This window comes from Andrographis paniculata, unplaced genomic scaffold (genome assembly GCF_009805555.1).
Source record: "Andrographis paniculata isolate CXL003 unplaced genomic scaffold, ASM980555v1 Contig34END, whole genome shotgun sequence".
NCBI classification, from domain to species: domain Eukaryota; kingdom Viridiplantae; phylum Streptophyta; class Magnoliopsida; order Lamiales; family Acanthaceae; genus Andrographis; species Andrographis paniculata.
In genome coordinates, this window is record NW_026137567.1 from 2,822,196 (window position 1) to 2,843,435 (window position 21,240).

Below are 21,240 nucleotides of genomic sequence, written 5' to 3' on the forward strand. Positions count from 1 at the left end.
TGCTAATATAAAAATAGAAGAGAGTATCTCCATTACAAAAAGTAGTGGAGATACCCAAAAGCAGTATCTTCATTGTGGATAGTCTAAGACCGTGTGTTTGATCTTAGGTTTCACGTTCACAATTTTATAAAATAAATAATTAATTATTTTAATTAAAATTTTAAATTTAAAAATTTATAAAAAAATTAATGTGTGTAATAATTTTAGAAAACACTAAAATTAACATAAATAACAATATATACACAATAAGTAAAACAAAGAAAATAGTAAAATTTATAATTTGAAAAAAGAAAAAGAAAAAAAAGAAGTCTTTACTATTTAAAATTTAAACCCATAACTCAAACAAATACACCCATATCGTTCAGTCAATTTTCATATACGCTTGAATATATTTTTTATACGTGTAAGTTTTTACCTAATTCAACCATTTATATAATACTTTTATAAAATCATACTGTATTATTATTTAATCAATGACTGATATATAATGTTACCAAATTGGAGGACCTACTTGCAATCTTTTTGCTACTTTTGGGCCATTGATGGACAATACCCAAAGATTCGAGCCATTTCCGGAATTTCAAATTTTAATCCAAAAATGCGATGCGACCATGAATTACCCTGAAGATTAATTAAAAATAAATTATTATTCGATAAATAGTATTATATTATTATATTTCATTAATATGTTCCCCCAATTTCCGAATTTGCAAAGGTAAGGTCGTGATTCCAATCTCGAACTGCGAAAGACGAAGGAAGGAGAGTTCCACTTCAATCGACGGGAAATGATCATCTGAAACTTCTCTGTACGGCACTCTGTAAGTTGTTTCTACTGTTCTATATGTTGTGTATCGATGGACGGATTCATGGTTCATTTTATTTGATGTTATGTTATTTTCCCTGTTTTTCTGATTTCATGTTTTACAATCGGACTTGTTTCTCGAGCTTCGATTAGGATGCTGAAAGTAAGTAAGAGACGCTGTTGAGTTGTGGGATTTGTTTGATATAGCCTGTTTGTTTGTTTGTTTTTTAGATTAAGGTGGCGATAATGGAGGGGGGGGGGGGGGGGGAAGTTGCTGTGGTTTTAAGCCTTTTGTTTTGCGTTACTTAACCTCTTGGAAAGGAGTCTCGTCTGTCTCTGTAACTGAAATCTATCTTTGTGAAATCTTGCTGCTGTTGCGTTATGGATATTTGAATTGAACGAGTCCCAAAATTTAATTTCTCTTTTGCGCAGCGCAGCGGCCATTATGGATTCCAATAGCCATCCCTTTGAGGAGGATGGCCTTCCGGTGCTGCAGTTGCGGAAATGGGATCCTTCTGAATTTCCGTACAGTCCTTCTGATTTCAGAGAAGGTTTTATTTCTCCAACTCGGATGTCATTGTTGCTGCTTTCTTATGATTCAGAGGGATTATTGTTTCCCTTAGTTAGAGGTGATATTCTACCCTCCATTTGATGCTTGCTTTTCAGTTTTCACGTCATATCTCAATCATGTTTATGTGTTTTATTTAATTATTTATTGTTTTTATTATTATGCATTCCATATTACAGGGAAATCGTTGATTAATAATGATCCTGAAGTTAGCCATGAAGAAACAGTTTCTGATACACCGAAACATAAAGTTTCTAGTTCATCTGAATTTGTAGAGTTGGATAGCCGTGTTGACAATGTATCGGGAGCTAGTTCCTCAGGATCCGCTGATGCATTCATGTCTGATGTAGAATCGGTGGCATGGGGTCTATGTGTAGACACATGCGATCAGCATGAAGAAACTTCATTTCGAGAGCTACTTTTTGTTTCTGGAAAACACGGGGTGATTGTACATGCTTTTTCTCACTTTAATGAATCTTGTAAAGCAATCAAACCAGCACATGCGAATCGTGTTGGGCCCGGATTGTGGGTGGAGTGGGGTCCATCGATGGAGTTACCTCCTAATTTGGACCTCGAGGGAGAGTCAAAATGTCATCTCGAGGCTTCTGGGGAATTTTCAGGTTCTCATGCAGACTTTATGGATGGTGATCAATCAGTGAGTTCAAAGGCATGGTTGCGCACCTTTTACACTAGAGTTGATAGACTAACATCCGGTAATGATGTATATACAAAGTTTCCGCAGAGATCTTTATTTCCCGATAATGCAATTATTTCATTTAGGATACTTGAGGAGGACACACACTTCCTGGACCTTCTTCAGCGTAGTACCGCATCATGTGATAAACCTAATGACAATATTTCAGCTTCAGTAATTAATAAACCAGATACACATCCAGATTCCCGCGTCTCAACAACACTGGATGATAGTGCTTCTAACTCTCGAGGTGGTGCAGTGAACAGTTTGTATAAGTGTGTTAAAGTTTTCTCTAATAATTCTTACCAGTTAGTTGGATTTGCTCTATCTCTGACGACCCCAATGGATGTAAGTACTGGCAATGGAAATGATGAAAGCCATATCAAAATTCTTATTGCAGTGGCCAGACTTGTTAGCTGGGGATTACAGTGGGTGTATTCTATAAATCTTAAAGAAAATCTTGATAGAGGTCCATTTGAGTGGGTAGACTTCTCTTTTTCTCACAGTTTTCTTGTTTGTCTTAGTTCTTGTGGCCTGATCTCATTATATGGTGCCTCAACTGGGGCATATGTTGCATCAGTCAGTGTTATAAATAAAACTGGACCTGGCCGTTCTCCAAACTCCCTGGAGCAATATAGTGATGACATTCCCAATAAAAGAAGCTTTAAGAGGTTGTTTGTGTTTCCTCATTCCTCACTGGTGGGCGTGATAGATGATTGTGGTGTAACCTATACTTTTCGTATCTGTGATCATGTTCCAGAGGAACATTTTTCATCTGAACATACCCTTTCTTATCAACATTGCCTAGGTATTGGACCTCTAAATGCGTGGGAGGTTGGTGGTGCTGAAATTGGTTACCAAAGGGTACTTCATAATGCACACTCCCAGGGCATAAGTAGATCATTGAGGATGGGTAAAACTTCTTATTTTACAGATAGTTTACTGGGAAATGAAAATCGGACCAGCAAAGGTACTGATATCAGATGTCCAAGGAATACTTATGCTTTAAATATTAACACCTCTTCTGGCTCAACCCAGATAATGAATCAGAAGAAGTTTATAGGTTCTGATATTCAATCTTCTCTTTTGCGGAAAGTATTTCTACTTCCATATGGATACAGTGAAGACAATATTTATTGCTTTTCTCATTTTGGAATCACTTGTCTCATTAAGAGACAGAGTGGTGAGAAGAAATGGAGTCAAGTTGTGCATTACAATCTACGATTAGATTTCATCATGAACGATGAAATGAACTGTAATTTGCAAAGTCGAGAAACCTCTTCTATTGAAGCTGTGGGCTGCAACTTTAATGGGTTTTTATATTTGGTGACAAAAAAAGGTTTTTCAGTTGTTCTTCCTTCAATTTCAGTTCCAACAAATATTTTCCCTGTTGAAGCAATAGGATATTGGCTACCAAATTGCACAGCCAGATCATGGTGTTCTGCTGGAAATCTTATGGAGATATCTGGAATTGACAAACATTTGTCACCCTGGAAAGTAGAGGTTTTGGACAGAGTTCTTCTATATGAGGGTCATGAAGCTGCAGAGAAGCTATGTTGGGAAAATGGTATAGGTGCCCTTACCAATAAATATCACATGCAAACTATAAATGAATGCTTTTTTTCAGGGGATGAGTAATATCTTTGACCGTTTGAGAAAATTAATTGTAAGCTTGCTTCCGGAGAAAACCTTGTAACTAGTTTTGTTGTAGAACTAAAAAAATCTTTATGAAATTTTACTCCAGTTATATGAGAATATTCACATGCAAATGTAATATTATTGCTAATTAAAACATTTTAATTTCTCATATTCTCTTAAGAAATAATCACGGTGATTTATTTCAAACCAAACTTTGAAATGAGTCTTTTTATTTTATCCTTCTTTTGATGATTGATGCAATGCATGTTGCTAATTGTTTACTATGATGTATTGTTGAAATGTCAATTTTGTGTTTGCGTAGCATGGAGGTTGGAAACTCATAGGCTATGTTTGTATAAACTCAGTGTAACATCTTACATATGGTCATATGGTGTTGAAGTAGTAAGATCTAGGAATAGATGAAGAATACCGCTTTTGGAATTATGTGATTGGAAATTATGCAGTTAATTCTAAAGGGGAAACATGTTCAAGGGTGCTCTTATAGGATGATGAGGTGTAGAAAGTGGTATGGGAACTTAACGGACTTAGCAAATTTCCCCTTGAATAGCGTTAGAGAATGCGGACGACACCTTTAAGGCGGATCATCTGCCTGAAATAGCTTGCTATGAAAGAAACTATGCAGTTCCAAAAGTTTCTTTGTGCTTGTTTGTTCATCCAGTGAAGACATAATTTGAGCCATTCCATGTATTTATGGAAGTGCATTTGTCCTTTATTGTTTTTGTCTTTTTTCTTCTGATACCATTCTTTATGGATGCTATGCATGTGTAGTTATATATAGTTAAGAAGTAGTACATAAGAAAGAATTATATTTAACAGATAAATGTGATTGTTTACAGGTTTGAGCCTTCATATTTCTCGGATCCGGCGCCTGCAATTGGCTTTAAACTATCAAGAATTTGATGAAATTGAGACGTAAGAATTTCTTGTTGTTAGATAACTACTCAATATTATATTTCAAATAGCAGCATAATGCAAAATATACTTAAGTTTCTACTTGTAGTCTTGGATCGATTGGTACTTCATTCCTTATTCTACTTTCAACTGAAAGATTCTGTTGATGAACTTGTGCTTCTGACTTGGCTAAACAGTTCTTTAGGAATGCTTATGGGGGTCAATTTAGAAGCAGAAGGCATCTTGAGGTTGATCTTTGTTGCAGTTTATTTGATGTCACATGAAGTTAGCAATGATAGTGCAATATCAGCTGCATCGAGGTATGGCATGTGTTGTTTTTACTGTCCACTGTATTAATAAGTGGTTACATTGGACTATGGTTGTTTTTGGGGCTGCTGAGGTTTATTTCATTCCTTTCTTACCCTTAGAACTGGAAATTACTATTTTCTCATGTCACCTGAATTAGGTTTTGAAAGGTGTGGTGGATGCTATTATGCTAACTAGACTAACGGGCCCATTGATTTTATTGTTTACCATGCTCTGCAATTAGTGGCAGTAAAAAACATTGAGCTTCCAGTTGTGGCCATTAAGTATCTATTTTGATTGAAGACCAATCATATTATTTTTACCTAGTAGAATTATGGATGCTTCATCCAAGATTGACCATATGAAACTAAAATAGTATAGTCATCATTAATTTGTTTCTCTATTGCATCATATATTCTGGTAAATTTTACACATCTGGAACTGGTTTGCACCCTCAGGTGTGGACTACTGCCCTTCACAAATGTTTTAAATATGTCAATACAATTGGAAAGAACTAAGAAAAGATTGTGTGGCATAAATCAAGTGTAAAGACCACAATATGAATAAGTAGACTTAAATTCAAGATCTGGTGGCAATAGGAAAGTATGGTGGTCGACTGGTCGGTGTATTGAATATGTAATTGTATTGATTAATAAATTATTCGCATTATGTTTTTGTATGTCCCCAACATTGTGCTCAATTAAATGTCAGTTTGCTCTTTCCAATTATTTGGTAATTTTGAGTTATTAGATTTCAAAAATCCTGATACAGGCTTCTGGCATTAGCTACAAGTTATTCAACTATGGCCATACGTAAATATGGCCTCTTGCAGCACAAGAAAGTAAATTTGAGGTCATGGGATGTCAGAGATAATGAAGGTGCTTTACTTCCACTGGTGTTAACTGATAAAGAAGATGATGAAGAGGGGAACTCCAGAAGGCTTCAGGAAATGTCACACTTTTTGGTTGTGGTTCGTAGGTTGCAGGGACAAATAAATGCCAAATTCAGAAGACCAGGCCAATCATTGGTAATCTCTTTAATCATTTTCTTATTGTTGGAAGGCAATCATTGTAATTGATGAAATTCTTTGTCATAGATGGGTGATGCAGGATTAAGTGCAGACATTTTAGAGGATGAATCTAAGGGTCCAGTTGTTTCAGAAGATTCCATAATATTGGATAAGTCGGGGCTACCTGAGACCGTACCTCCTGCCTCTGAAGCTGACTCTGCGAGTGAAGACAACCTTTCTTTAGTGCAAGTTGACAAACATGGTGCCAAAAGCCCTGCAGATTTTCTGGGCTTTGATGGAGTTGCCATGGTCTCTAAAGGAGGTGGTTTTGGAAAAAGATCTTTAAAATTTGAAAATCCCAAAGATATGATTGAACGTTGGGAATTGGATAATATGGACCTGAAAACTGTTGTAAAAGATGCATTACATTCTGGTCGTCTTCCATTGGCTGTACTCAGATTGCATCTCCATCGTTCAAATAGTTTGTTGCCTGGGATAGAGGCTCATGATACCTTCAATGATGTTCGAATTGCTGGAAGAGCGATTGCATATGATTTATTTCTTAAGGTTTGTAAATTCTGTTAAGAAGTTTGTAAAGTTATTTCTAGTTATAAAATTGAGAGAACTGATTCACATATTTATCATTGATTTTTCCTATGGATAGGGTGAGATTCAACTTGCTCTAACAACACTACAAAAGCTTGGGGAGGATGTTGAAACCTCCCTGAAACAGTTAGTATTTGGCAGCGTTAGAAGATCTCTTCGAGTTCAAGTTGCTGAAGAGATGAAAAAATATGCATACCTTGAACCACATGAATTGAAGATTTTGGAGATGGTGTCGCTAATAGAGGTATGTGAGGAATTTTTGTGGTTATACCTTTCTAAGATTGCAGGAAACATTGACTTGAAATTGCTTTATCTGCTAACACTATAATGTTTTTGCCAAAGAGGGTATATCCTTGCAATAGTTTCTTCAGTACGCTGGGCACCCGAAAAATGGAGCATAAAGGGGGATCTAATGAAGATAAACCCAACGAGATAAGTCTGCGCCTGCTGCACCCACTCTTGAACAACCTTGTCATTGTTTGTGGTGAGGTAGATGGAGTTGTTTTGGGTCCATGGAAAACTGTTAATGAACATTCTTTTGCTCCTGAAATTGATGACGACAGCAACCATGCTGCCTACTGGACTGCTGCTGTAGCATGGTCAGATGCCTGGGATCCAACAGTTATTGATCGTGTAAGTTATATATGTTTGCATACTCTGTTTCATGTTGTCAATGCCCCTATTTTCACACATGAAGGTTTAAGATGATATCATTACCTTGCTGATGCCCACTGTAAAGCATGGAAATGGTTTCAGAGGATGATTTTTTTTTTTTTTTTCTCAAACCAAAATTAATATTATGCCAATTAGTTTTGTGAGTTACATTTCCAATTTGCTGCATAACGTACATCCGAAGATGTACTTACCAGCTTATTATGTGCACTGAAAAAGTGGGAAGATTGCCTAGATTACTAGATTAATGCCCAGAGTTATTACTAGAATTAAATTTCCATTTTTCACTATCACTATGTGCTCACGTAATTGTAGTGTAAATTTTCAATCTGAACATAATTAATCACTTTCAATCTTCAATTTTGACAGTATTAACTAATTTTCACCATGAATTCCAGATTGTGAATATATTCAAGGCATTACATCAGTTGGTTCTACTAAAAAATATACAATTTCTTCAAGGAAAGACTTTTCTTTTTGTGCAGGTGCTACTGGATCAACCTCTCCTTATGGGGGTTCATGTATTATGGGAATCACAACTTGAGTATTATGTGTGCCACAATGAATGGTTAGAAGTATCCAAGCTGCTGGATGTGTTTCCATCTTATGCACTATCCAATGGAAGCCTTAGCGTTAGGTTGGATGATGTAAATCAAGCTTCATCCATTGAGCAAGGCCAGAAGCCCACTGGAATGACTGGATATAACAATTACACAAGCTTCCTTGAAGAGCCAGATGCTGTGACCATCAGTGTTCCAAGTGTCAGAATATTCAGGTTTCCAGCAAACAGGGCATGCTCAGACTGGTTAAGAATGCTTATGGAACAGCAGCTAGCAAAGAAGTTTATCTTCTTGGCTGATTACTGGGATGGTACAGAAAATATTGTACCTCTTCTGGCTCGCTCAGGTTTTATGGTTGACCCTCATGAGAATTTATTCCTGGATGGAACAACTGGTGGCACATCTGATTCAGTACTAGTTATTGGCGATGCATCAGTGAATCCAGAAGCAATCCAAGCCCTACATAAAGTTGTTGTGCACTTTTGCTCCCAATATAACCTGCTGAATTTATTGGATATTTATCTAGACTTTCATGCCTTAGCCATGGACCAAAATTCTCTTTCCTTTATCTTGGATGCAGCTGTAAGCACATTTATTTTATTTGTTAGCTCAGTCTTCTTCTTCTTCTTCTTCTTCCTCTCTCTCTTTTTCCTGGTTTTCATTTCTGTTGTTGTTCGCTTAGTCTCTTCGCCTTTGTATTGCCTTTATATTAAGCATCAAACAATTACCGAAATTGTTACTTTCACATTATACTTTGTCAAAGTCCTTTGGATATGGTGTTTCTAGCTCTACTTTAGATGGGACATTTGAAATTATTTTTTCTTACTGTGTTTTTTCAGGGTGATAATGAGTGGGCAAGGTGCCTGATGCTGCTGAGGATTAAAGGAAAAGAATACGATGCATCGTTTTCTAATGCCCGTGCAGTTGCTTCCCGTAATTTTACTCTAGGCAAAAAGTTCACTTATCTGGAGACTGATGACATCATACAAGCTGTTGATGATATAGCTGAAGGAGCAGGCGAAATGGCAGCTTTAGCGACATTAATGTTCGCTCCTGTTCCTCTACAAGAATGTCTTAGCAGTGGTAGTGTAAACAGGAATCATAGCTCTGCTCAATGCACGTTGGAGAACCTTAGACCAGCCATTCAAGAGTTTCCTACTTTGCGGAATACACTTGTAGCGGCTTGTTTTGGTCATGATACTGTTTGCAGTAATTTGACTCTTAAGACAAAAGGCAGGTTCTTAGAGTTTTATCTTGTTCTAGTCTTGTCTTTTCCATGCATGAGATACTGTGGGTGTGTTTCTTTTTCACTTGGATTGGGTTTGGAGGTTTGGGCTTTTTATTTGAATAATGCTTGATATGATATTTTGTAAGAGAAAAAAGTTTATTTTTTCGAAGAATGTGGAGTCCAAATAGTAAAATCCAATGTTATCATCTTCTATGGTTCTCTGATTGGTTTACTTTGATACAGTGTCGGGGTATTCTGATTTGATGGATTACTTGAACTGGCGAGAAGGTGTATTTTTCTCTTCTGCACGAGATACTTCAATTCTGCAGATGGTCCCATGCTGGTTCCCTAAAGCTGTTCGGAGACTGGTTCAGCTCTATGTGCAGGTTACTTGAAATTGGCTTTATAATTTAATCTCATTAGTTGATACAATATGTCTGCACATATACTCTGTGCCTTCTATTTTGCTTCCTAAATTGTTTCCCAAACGCATTTGCAGAGTTATACTTATTTTTTTGGTAATGACACTGATGTCTAAACCTGGTTGAATCAGTTTTTGTTTTTGTTTGTTTTTTTCTGCCTCAACAGGGACCCATCGGTTGGCAATCTTTAGCTGACTCTGCCACTGAAGAACTTTCTATACTGAGAGACATTTATTATGTCGTAAATTCAAGTGGTCATGCTCAGATTAGTGCCACATCATGGGAAGCTTCTGTACAAAAGCATATAGAAGAGGAGCTTTATGCATCTTCTTTAGAGGTAGCTGGACACTGTCTCCAATACCCAGTTATTTATGGCAATATATGTTTAAAATCTTCGGCTCTGTTTACTTATGATCTTAAAACTGTTTTTGCACTATTCATCCAAGTATTTTCTTTCTTAAAGATATCACATCAAAACTTAATTTTTATTTAAAATATCACATAGAAAACCTACTCTGCACTCAAAACATTACATCTAACTCCCATTTATATCACATAAGGTACCTATTTTCTATTCAACATTTTACTATTACCAAACCAACCCAAAATCTGGAAAAAAATCTTCCAAAACATATCTCAGCACATCCTTCATCTTATGAAAGTTCATATTATCTTGCCAGATTGTTAGGGATTTGAGATGATATCTCTCTTTTGCAACTGAGGAAACATTGGTTATTAAACATAACGTGTAGATCTGCTTCCCAAATGTTGATTCAAATATACCGGGGTTCTACTCTTCCTCATGTTAACTTGAAATTTTAATATGTTTTATTGACCTCAGGGAGCTGGGGTTGGACTGGAGCACTACTTGCATCGTGGTAGAGCATTAGCTGCTTTAAACCATCTCCTTGCTTCAAGGGTTCATAAGATGACAACTGATAACAGCCAACGGTCACAATCTGGAACCTCCTCAACTGGGCAAGTAAATGTTCACTTGGATCTACAAACAATCCTTGCACCATTAACGGAGAGTGAAGAGTCACTTCTCTCATCTGTGAGTATGAATTGAACTCATAATAGAAGATGGAATGAATTTATCATTCTTTCACAGAACTTGATTTGTGTTTGATCTGCATGTTTCCTTGTTTTTCTTTTGAAGAATATGGTTCTGATTGGTTTTTGTTGAACCCAGAGGACAACTGTTCTAATTTTATTTTTTTTGCAAGTGTGTGTAATAGGTTAAGATTCATCGTGTTCCCTCTCTCTATCTCTCCCTCTCTTCCTCCATTATCTGTGTTGCTACCATACATTGCATAAGTTGTGTAATTAGTGTAACTACATTCTTTTTTTTGAAGTCAACGGCTAGAATCTTCTTATAATTGAGCACACATCTTATTATAAGGGAAGTCCTTTTGCCTTTTATACAATGCCTTTGCTCTTTGTGTTGAGTTAATTAAACATGAGAGGTTTGAAAAGGGTTGAGAAAACTGTGAAGGATTGATAATTTTGTTTCTATGTCACCACTTCAGGTGGCGGTCATTTCAGATTCAGAGTCCATGTTCTAGTAGATTAACATATCATCAAATAGAAAATGAGTCCAGCCGGTATGCAAACCAAAACCCAGTATGGCTACAAAGAAAAAATAAAGAATAAAATGGACACTACATGGAAGAAGAGTTTCGAACATGGGACTTCACTACTAATATATGTTCATTAATAGGCACGAGATTAGTCTCCAGATGTCATCAAACCTTACTACTATCTCACATATGTTTTTTGAGCCCACTACTATTGACTGGTAGACTAGTTAGAAGGACACTATAATGAAGAGATTTATAATAGTGTTCCCACTAGTTTTTTAAGTGGGAAAACTGCCATTTGTTTTCTAACAAAAACAGTAGGCAGATTACTGAAGTGAAGTTTAAGTCTTTGAGTTTTATGTGTTTCTTTATTTATTTTTGTGTGTGTTTACAATTGAATTTTGCTGCACTAATCACTTTTAACTACTTATTATAAGAATCTTTCCCTAGTCCTTATTTGTATGAAGTTTTTAGTCAACCATCTCACATGTTAGTACATTTGTTAATTAACTGAGTATTTTCAATTTGCTAATATGATTTCATCTATTCAGAAACTTTTAATTTCATTCTTTTAATTAGGATGTCATGTTATCATTTAACTATCTATGTGGAGATCATTTAATACCCCCCCTCCCTGTTTATATGTCAATAACAGATATATCAAGGGGCAATAAATAAAAGATTGTATAGCTACGCCGGGTGGTTAAATTTAAGTTGACATCTTTTGTTACCCTATTGGTCAAAATCGAACTCACCTTTCTTTTCAGGTTATACCCCTTGCTATTGAGCATTTTAATGACTCGGTACTGGTGGCATCATGTGCTTTTCTTCTGGAACTATGTGGTTTGTCTGCTAGTGTTCTTCGAGTTGATGTTGCTGCCTTGAGTAGGATATCTTCTTTCTATAAGTCTACTGATAATAATCACTTAAGGCAGCTATCCCCCAAGGGTGCTGGATTCTATCAAACAGCAGTTGAAGTTGATGTAGCAGAATCACTTGCACGAGCACTGGCAGATGATTATCTTCATCGATGTTCTGCTAACATGATGCAGAAAGATAATGGGAACAATAATGTCTGCAATCAACCGTCGCGAGCTCTGCTTCTTGTTCTGCATCATTTGGAAAGGGCAAGTCTTCCAGCTGTATCAAATGGAGCAACATGCGGCTCTTGGTTGTCAACTGGAAATGGGGATGGGGCTGAATTAAGGTCTCAACAAAAAGCCGCAAGCCAGTACTGGCAATTGGTCACCACATTTTGTCAGATGCATAACATTCCCTTGAGCACAAAAAACCTTGCTGCATTAGCGAGAGATAATGATTGGGTATGTATCTTTGTTAACTGTACAGTTGCATACCTGCTACCTTTTCTGTTTTATATTAATTTTATTCTTGTCCTTATTTGCCAAATTAGGTTGGGTTTTTGTCGGATGCTCAGATTGGAAAATATCCCATAGAAACAGTTATCCAAGTGGTGAGTTTTATCTCCTTAAAGATGTACTTTTCTGGGCCCCAGCTGTGCTGTAGATAACTTTTTCTTTCAGTAAAAAAAGTAGTAACAGCTGTCACTTCATGTTATCTACAATGTTTCAGGCATCAAAGGAGTTCAGTGATCCTCGGTTAAAGACTCACATCTTAACAGTTTTGAAAAGCATGCAGTCTAGGAAGAAAGTTGGATCTACAAACTTGAATACTGCAGAAAGTGGGGCTGAAGTGTCTTTGTCACATGAAAATCCTTACATACCTGTTGAATTATTTGGAATTATTGCAATGTGTGAAAAGCAAGAAAAACCTGGAGAGGCTCTTCTACTAAAGGCAAAGAATCTGTGCTGGTCAATTTTGGCTATGATTGCATCTTGTTTTCCTGATGTCTCGCTACTGTCCTGTTTAAAAGTTTGGCTGGAGATAACTGCTGCAAGGTTTTACTTTCCGTTTGTAATTATAAACTATCATTCAAATATCTTGTTTGCCTTCCAATGTTTATGGCTTTTGGAAATTGTGTGCACAGTTCCACACTCTCCTCATAGAATCTCTTTGTCTTGTCTTTTTCTTTGTCTTTGGAATAATGTTCTAATCTTCTTGCTTATCAGGGAGACATCAGCCATCAAAGTTAATGATATTGCATCCCAAATTGCAAGAAATGTCGGAGCTGCTGTGGAGGCCACGAATTCCCTTTCTCCTGGTGCTAGAACCACAGCATTCCATTATAATAGGAAAAACTCAAAGCGTAGGCGTCTTTCTGAATCAATACCTCAGGATTCTTCATCCTTGGCAGTTTCTGACATTTCTAAAGTACCTGGTGTCTCCACCATTACTGGCGTTAATTGTCAAGAAGAAATGGACAAACTAGGTGATGGTGATGCTATATATTCCAGTGACTCTGATAGCATGGCTAATGCCTTGTCAAGAATGGTTGCGGTGCTTTGTGAGCAGCATCTGTTCCTTCCTCTGCTACAAGCTTTTGAGATATTTCTTCCTTCATGCTCTCTATTGCCTTTTATCCGTGCTCTTCAGGTTAGTATATATTATACACTGTTAGCCACAGCATTGTTGTTAAAAAGTATGTTAAGAGAAGTATCTATTTACTGTGTGTTTGTTTGGGGGTTTGGATTTTTGGTTGGGATTTGATGTTCTGTTTTGAATGTAAAATTGATTTTTAGTATAATATAGAAAATGAAAAATAGATGTTTGATTTGATGTTTTTTGGGGGAAATTTTTTATGGTGAATAGTAGAAATTTGGTAAAATGTGATAAAAAAGCACACCATTAGCAAATGAAGATCTTATTTTATGTATTATTTTTAAAATATTCTCTCTTACCAATTTGCTAGAGCCTAGAAGTCAGGCTTATCTTTCAACATGGAAGTTCTCTAAATCTTGGGGGCTGCTTGCTTGAGTCTTAAGATGTACTATGTGCAAGTAATTTATGACTCTCTAGTACATTAGTTGACATTGCATTACAAATATCTTCTAGATGTGAATGTGATCACTCTAATTTGCATATGCTCCTCAGATATTAGTGATGAACTCTGCTTCAATTTTGGGTGTTATGGGACATCACCCACCTTCTGAGTGTGATTTAGATAACTACTAATTGTTGTTTTGGCCATTTATTTATGTTGGTGCTTTTAATATTTTATTTTTTTAATTCTCTGGGTTTTAATTCTCTGCCTTATTGAAAATGGGTCCCTGTAAATGATTAAGAATAGATTGTTAAGGGTTTAGTCACTGCCTTACAAATTTTCTGAGGTTTTGTTAATTGATGCACTTGAAGTTTAGGTTATCTATGTTCTCAATGTATTCCATTTTCTTTGTTTAATAGGAAAAGAAGGAATATTGCATGCATGATGTTTTCACAATTTTAATCTTTCATAGTCACTATTCAAGTAGATCTGACGATGATCTCTCTCTCTCTCCAAAAAAAATATCCCTAGGCCTTTTCGCAAATGCGCCTTTCAGAGGCTTCAGCACATCTTGGGGCCTTCACCATCAGTGTTAAAGAAGAGCCTCTTCTTCACACACAATCTAACTGGGAGAGGGAAGAGAAAATTGGAAAATCTTGGACAAGTTCCATGGCTGTTAAAGCTGCTGATGCTATGCTCCGTACTTGCCCGTCTCCATATGAGAAAAGATGTTTATTAAGGCTTCTTTCAGCTACTGACTTTGGTGATGGAGGGGCTATTGCAGCACGTTATGGGCAACTCTCTTGGAAAATAGATATGGCTGAGCCTTCTTTGCGGAGTGATGAATGCCCTCTCCTTGGAAATGAAACACTAGATGATGCTTCGTTGTTGACTGAGCTAGAAAAGAATGGGTATTGGGAACAAGCACGCAGTTGGGCCAAACAGTTGGAGGCTAGTGGAGAATCACAATGGAAATCTGCAGCCAATCATGTAACAGAAATGCAGGTGAACTTTTGTACCCTGTCCAGTTATCAGCTAGCTTATAATTTTCATGTGTGTTGAACTTTCTTAATCTATTCTGCTATGTTGCTTTCCTATCAAACGTTCAAAAGATGATGTAATGCTATATAGTTATCATAGTGAGATTCATGAAACAGTCTTCACAAGAATCAAAATCAGGTAGAAAGTTCAAGCACCTTAACATGGATTATGCAGTAGTTTGATATAGGCAAGCCACCTCACTTATCATTTAACATGTGATTATTTAACTTAAACAATTGATGTTAAGAAAAGTGCTTTTGCATATCTTGTTTCATAGCACCTTTTTTTTTTTAAAACCTAAAAGTATTTATTATGTCCGCGAGTGTTTCATAATTCATACATATCTTTCTCATGTCTAGGCTGAAGCCATGGTAGCAGAATGGAAAGAATTCCTTTGGGATGTCCCAGAAGAGAGGGCTGCTTTGTGGAGCCACTGCCACACGCTTTTCATTAGATACTCATTTCCAGGATTGCTGGTAAGTTCACTTCTACTAAAAATAAGAATCATTGGCACCAATTAATTGCTCCATCTTAAAGTTCATGTGTTCTGCCTTTTTCTGCTTGCTATCAAGTTGCCCATTCTGTTTCATATTTTTTCTTGTGAGGTTTTGTGATGTTATAAAATGGTTGTTCTGTTGTTTGTTTGACTGATATGGATGATTGCCAATCATGTATTTGATTTATAATATTATTTCAGTCTGACTTGATGTTTCTGTTTCTTTGTAGGCAGGGGTGTTCTTTCTTAAACATGCAGAGGCAGTTGAAAAAGATATTCCAGCAAGAGAACTTCATGAGATTTTGCTACTTGCACTGCAGTGGCTGAGTGGAATGATAACTGCATCAAACCCGTGAGTATCTCTGTATTTTCTTATTTTGATCATCTTAATCTTTCCACTTTTTAATGAGGTATGTGTGGAGGTATTGTCGGGTGTTTTAGAGCCTAGCCATTTGTCTTGGTTGGAAGAACATATAGTAACAAGGGGCCTTTGTGTCTCCCTTTTTCAAAAACCTGTACCCCACTGCAGTACAAGAAGTGATATTTGCCAGATCATTAGTTGAATAAATGATATTCTATTAACATAATGCTTGTAATAAACAAGGACTAATTTAGTCTAAATAAAGTTCAACTAAGCACGAAACTCTTTAATCAAATCCATTCTAGATTTAAGCCTAATCGACAGTTAGAAGCCATTCTAACACCTGTTATCAGTTGACACAGATATCTAGGAGGAGTTCATTTTTCATATCACATTGAATTCATTTATATAGCACTCTAGTTATATAATGAGAATATGATGATATACTTGGAAACTAAATCAAAACTTTCAAGGTAATTAAACTAGATTCATCATTCGACTGAAGTAATAGCAACCTACTGTAGAGAAAGTACTTCACCTATCAAATATTGGCTTCGGACATAATATAGTTATTATTTATTTATTTGATCTAGAGATTGGATTTGTCTTAGAATATGAGTTTTTATATTTATGGGAATTTTATCAATCTGTAGGAAAGCTTGATTCAGATAAATATTGATATAATTTTAGTTAAGCCTAATATTATAAGCACACACTATAACAAGTGTTGGTGATTCAAATAATGAGAAATGCTATTCTTAGAGTTAAGCACAAAATTAAGTCTACAAATCTCACCAAAATTAATGATATTATCAGTTGGCAATAGTGGGACTCTTCTGGATATTTATGGCTTTCCAATTATGTGTGCTACTTCTGGATTGCCTTTTTGGTTTCTTCATGTATGCTGGTCTTCAAAGGCAAAATAATTCTTTGTGTACCTATTGTCTGTCTGTCTGTCTACCATATATTACTCTTTTAGTTGAATTTTCTAATAAGAAACCCCCATACTAAATATAGAGAGAGCCTAGACTAGGATTTGTGAGATTAAAATCATTACACCTTTATGTTCGTGGTTGTATTCTTGAATAGTTCTGCTAGAACTTTTAGTTCAGGCAGTGAACATATGGAATAAAAATAATCTTCATTTTTTTTTATCAATATTTGCAGGTTTTATCCACTGCATCTACTGCGCGAAATTGAGACGAGAGTTTGGCTCTTGGCTGTCGAATCTGAAGCTCAAGCGAAGGGTGATGGTGAAGATTCCTTAACCCAGCACACCCGAGAGCAGTCTGGATCTTCCAAGGATTCTAATTTAATAGATCGTACTGCAACTATTATTACTAAAATTGATAATCATATAAATGCGATGAGGTTCAAATCTTCAGAGAACAATGATCGGGGGAACAGTCATACACATGCTAGAATCACTCAAACTGTTGATCATGGCTTTTCTAGCACTGCTGAAGGGAGCTCTAAGACTAAAAGGAGAGCAAAAGGCATTGGATCATCGAAGAAGCCTCTGTATGATCCAGCAGATAAATCATTTGAGCCTCTTAATGTCAGAGATGAATCACAATTCATGGATGAAAACTTCAAAATAGATTCATCATTATCGAGGTGGGAGGAAAGAGTTGGACCTGCTGAACTTGAATGGGCTGTTCTTTCATTGTTGGATTTTGGGCAAACTGCTGCTGCTAGACAACTGCAAAATAAGCTGTCTCCTGGCAACACACCACCTGAATTCCTACTTGTAGATACTGCGTTGAAGCTTGCTTCTCTCTCTACTCCAATGAACAGGGTTTCTGTATCAGCCTTGGACAACGAAGTGCGCTCAGTCATTCTTTCATACAATATTTCAATTGGCAACGGGACAATTGATCCCCTTGAGGTAACCAATTCATTTCTTTTATTTTATTGAAAAACTTCTATTCAGGATTAGCCATTTCCTCCTCAAAGTAAAAGTGCAAATTCATTCGTACCTTGTTTGCATGTTGATATTTCTATGCTTCAACTCGAAACATATCCATTTAATGCTGCTAAACACAATCTGTTTTAAACTATATCCATGTTTTACCATTCACTAGATTCCCTTGTGATATATGAATTCATGCAATAATTGGAGGCACAATTTTTATTATTATTATATTCTTGTTTTTTAACGCTCTTTGTTTATTTGCTTCTAGTATAGGCTAAACTCTACTAGTAACAACTATGATTGACGGTTCAACTTTTTGATTGCTAATGTACTTTAGGTTTTGGAGAGTTTGGCAACCATTCTGGTGGAAGGCAGTGGGAATGGGTTATGCCGAAGGATAATATCTGTTGTTAAGGCTGCAAATGTACTTGGTCTAACTTTTGTGGAGGCATTTGAGAAGCAGCCAATCGAGCTGTTGCAATTACTTTCTCTCAAAGCTCAAGATTCTTTCGAGGAAGCCAAACTTTTGGTGAAGACACACACAATGCCAGCTGCTAGTATTGCTCAAATTCTTGCTGAATCGTTCCTAAAGGTGAATCTGATTGTACTCTCCCTTTGACCCTAAGTAAAAATGTATGGTTCATATTCAGAGTTATGTTCTTTCGAAAAATTTCCAATAAGTTTGTGACTGAAGTTGAGGTGTTAAATCATTAGTTTAATCCTTCAGTGAAACAATTGCAATCTAAAGTGAACTGCTAATTTAGAATGAGCAAATAGTGAGTTGGAACATACAAAATGGTATTTGGGTATGACTAATATTATGAGGCTACATGCTGATAGTAGTTTTTGGAACTAAACTAGCCAATAGGATCGTTGGGATGATTTGTTACCACAAAAGTTTGATATTTTAAGTTTACAAAATATAATTTTATGAGATGATGCATGGTTTGTATTGTACATAATGTCTGGCTCAGAAATTGTTTTGATTTACTCCCCCCAACTGGAAATCCTTCCCCATTTTCAGGGTTTATTGGCAGCACATCGTGGCGGGTATATTGACTCACAAAAAGAGGAAGGACCTGCTCCTCTGCTATGGAGATTCTCCGACTTCTTAAAATGGGCTGAGCTTTGTCCATCTGATTCAGAAATTGGCCATGCATTAATGAGATTAGTTATCACAGGGCAAGAAATACCCCATGAATGTGAGGTACGTAATGCTTGTTACCTGTTTTACTTTCTAGGAGCCCTAACCCTTGATTTTAGTTTATTGCCAAGTAAATGGAACCAAACTATTAGTGGTGATCAGGGTCAGTAAATTGGCATGTAATTATAGTTAAGCTCTCAGCTAATTATTTTCTGAAAATATATGTAGGTTGAGCTGCTTATTCTATCCCATCATTTCTACAAGTTGTCAGCCTGTCTTGATGGGGTTGATGTTCTTGTAGCTCTTGCTGCGACAAGGGTGGAGGCCTATGTATGGGAGGGTGATTTTTCATGCCTTGCTCGCTTGATAACAGGAGTTGGAAACTTCCATGCGCTGAATTTCATACTTGGAATTCTTATTGAGAAAGGCCAACTAGATCTTCTCCTCCAAAAGTATTCAGCAGCTGCAGATGCCAACAGTGGTGCTGCTGCTGAGGCTGTTAGGGGGTTCCGAATGGCTGTTCTGACATCACTTAAACAATTTAATCCGGATGACCTTGATGCATTTGCCATGGTTCGTGATATATATATATATATGCTTTCTGCTAATTCCCCCTTTTCCTCCATATCCGATCTTTTAAATTCCTTGCTTGAGAGAAGTTCATTTTCAAATTGCAGCCTTTTGTCAATTGTAACAGAAACAGAACAAGTTGCTCTAGCCCAGCTCAATTAATCTCATTCATGCTTGATATAGACTCATTTGACAATTTAGATGCATTATTGAGCTATCGAAAAACCTTGAGTTTTATTTGAGAATATTGACCTTGTTTGGTTAAAGAGGGTAAAATGAATATGATCATTTCACATGGTAGAGTTATTTGTTTTCATCACTCTCTAGATGTTGTCAATGTTAAATTATCTTATAGGTTGTTTAGTTAGCAATTTGTTCAACTCAAACGAGTGAAGCTTGAATGATCAAATTAGGTGATGAGCCGAGCTCAATTAATATTTTTCAACTCTTGACCTTAGATAACATGACTTGATTCAGTTCTTTAGCAGCTTTTTATTGACCATCATTTATTTGTGTTCGTCCTCTTCTGTTCTGGTCAGGTCTATAATCACTTTGACATGAAGCATGAGACTGCTGCTCTTTTGGAGTTGCGTGCAAAGCAATCATCTCAACTGTGGTTTCTCCGTTATGACAAGGATCACCATGAAGACCTCCTCGACTCAATGCGCTATTACATTGAAGCTGCCGAAGTTCATTCTTCCATTGATGCTGGCAACAAAACTCGAAAAGCATGTGCTCAAGCATCACTGGTATCGCTACAAATCCGAATGCCCGACACCAAATGGCTCGACCTTTCTGAAACTAACGCACGGAGAATCCTAGTAGAGCAGTCCCGGTTCCAGGAGGCCCTAATAGTGGCTGAAGCATACGGTCTGAACCAACCAAGCGAGTGGGTTCTCGTTCTGTGGGAACAGATGCTCAAACCGGAGCTCACCGAGCAGTTTGTAGCTGAATTTGTTGCTGTGCTACCTCTCCAGCCATCAATGCTAATCGAACTTGGGAGATTCTACCGGTCTGAGGTGCAAGCCCGGGGAGACCAGTCCCAGTTCTCGGTGTGGTTGACTGGAGGTGGTCTGCCGGCAGATTGGGCCAAGCAGCTCGGGAGATCATTCAGATGCTTGCTGAAGAGGACTCGGGACATCCGGCTGAAACTCCAGCTGGCTACAACGGCCACAGGGTTTGATGATGTAGTCAAGGTGTGTAGCCGGGAATTGGATAAGGTCCCTGAAAATGCCGGCCCACTTATCCTGAGGAAGGGACACGGAGGGGCTTATCAACCTCTGATGTAGCCTGTAGGCGGACTGGACTCGACTCGACTGGTAAGAACTCTCTGAACAACCTCAGAGATATATATATCTATCTATCTATATGCTTATGTACATGCTTGTGTAGATGAATATGTATGTGCGCGTTTAGGGGGAAGCTCCGGCCAGCAGACGACAGCATCCCAGCCTCATAGACTGTGACGGAATTGAAACATGGCATGCTTTCAGGTGTGTGTAGTAATTATATATGTAAAGATTAAGAAGCTTTTGGTAAGATTTTGAATGATGAGTAAATTCTTTATATTTTTGAGGAAAAGCAGCAGCAGTAGTAGTATTAGCAGTAGCAGTAGCAGTAGCAGTAGCAGGCAGGTATTTTGGCTCAAGTTTCAAATTCTTTTGTTGTATTTGGGCTTTTGTGTTTTCATGGCATGAAGTTATATAAGGTGATGTATGTATATACAATTCTGATTGAGAGCAATAAAATGCATGGATCTATTTATTTACTGTTTTGTTATTAAAAAATTGTGTTTAGTGCAAATGATTAATTAGAAA

General features: G+C 37.0%; 1 protein-coding gene across 6 annotated transcripts; it reads left to right on the forward strand.

Moving 5' to 3' along the window:
* The first annotated feature begins 693 nt into the window (after positions 1-693).
* On the forward strand, positions 694-21,191 carry LOC127248696 (uncharacterized). 6 transcript variants are annotated; one of them, XM_051271182.1, is made up of 27 exons: positions 694-806; positions 1,235-1,431; positions 1,550-3,631; positions 4,560-4,635; positions 4,812-4,934; positions 5,692-5,947; positions 6,017-6,496; positions 6,594-6,779; positions 6,878-7,168; positions 7,693-8,349; positions 8,607-9,000; positions 9,239-9,381; positions 9,584-9,754; positions 10,259-10,471; positions 11,765-12,319; positions 12,409-12,468; positions 12,588-12,913; positions 13,085-13,508; positions 14,428-14,901; positions 15,297-15,413; positions 15,664-15,785; positions 16,962-17,682; positions 18,047-18,301; positions 18,734-18,916; positions 19,082-19,426; positions 19,963-20,742; positions 20,816-21,191. In XM_051271182.1, exons 2-26 carry the CDS (start codon positions 1,248-1,250, stop codon positions 20,710-20,712), a joined length of 9,588 nt encoding a protein of 3,195 aa, XP_051127139.1. In that variant the 5' UTR covers positions 694-806; positions 1,235-1,247; the 3' UTR covers positions 20,713-20,742; positions 20,816-21,191. The 6 variants fall into 6 exon arrangements, with proteins under 6 accessions (XP_051127139.1, XP_051127133.1, XP_051127136.1 ...); XM_051271176.1 differs by having other exon boundaries at positions 700-818; XM_051271179.1 differs by having other exon boundaries at positions 700-818; positions 20,840-21,191.
* Positions 21,192-21,240: the final 49 nt, after the last annotated feature.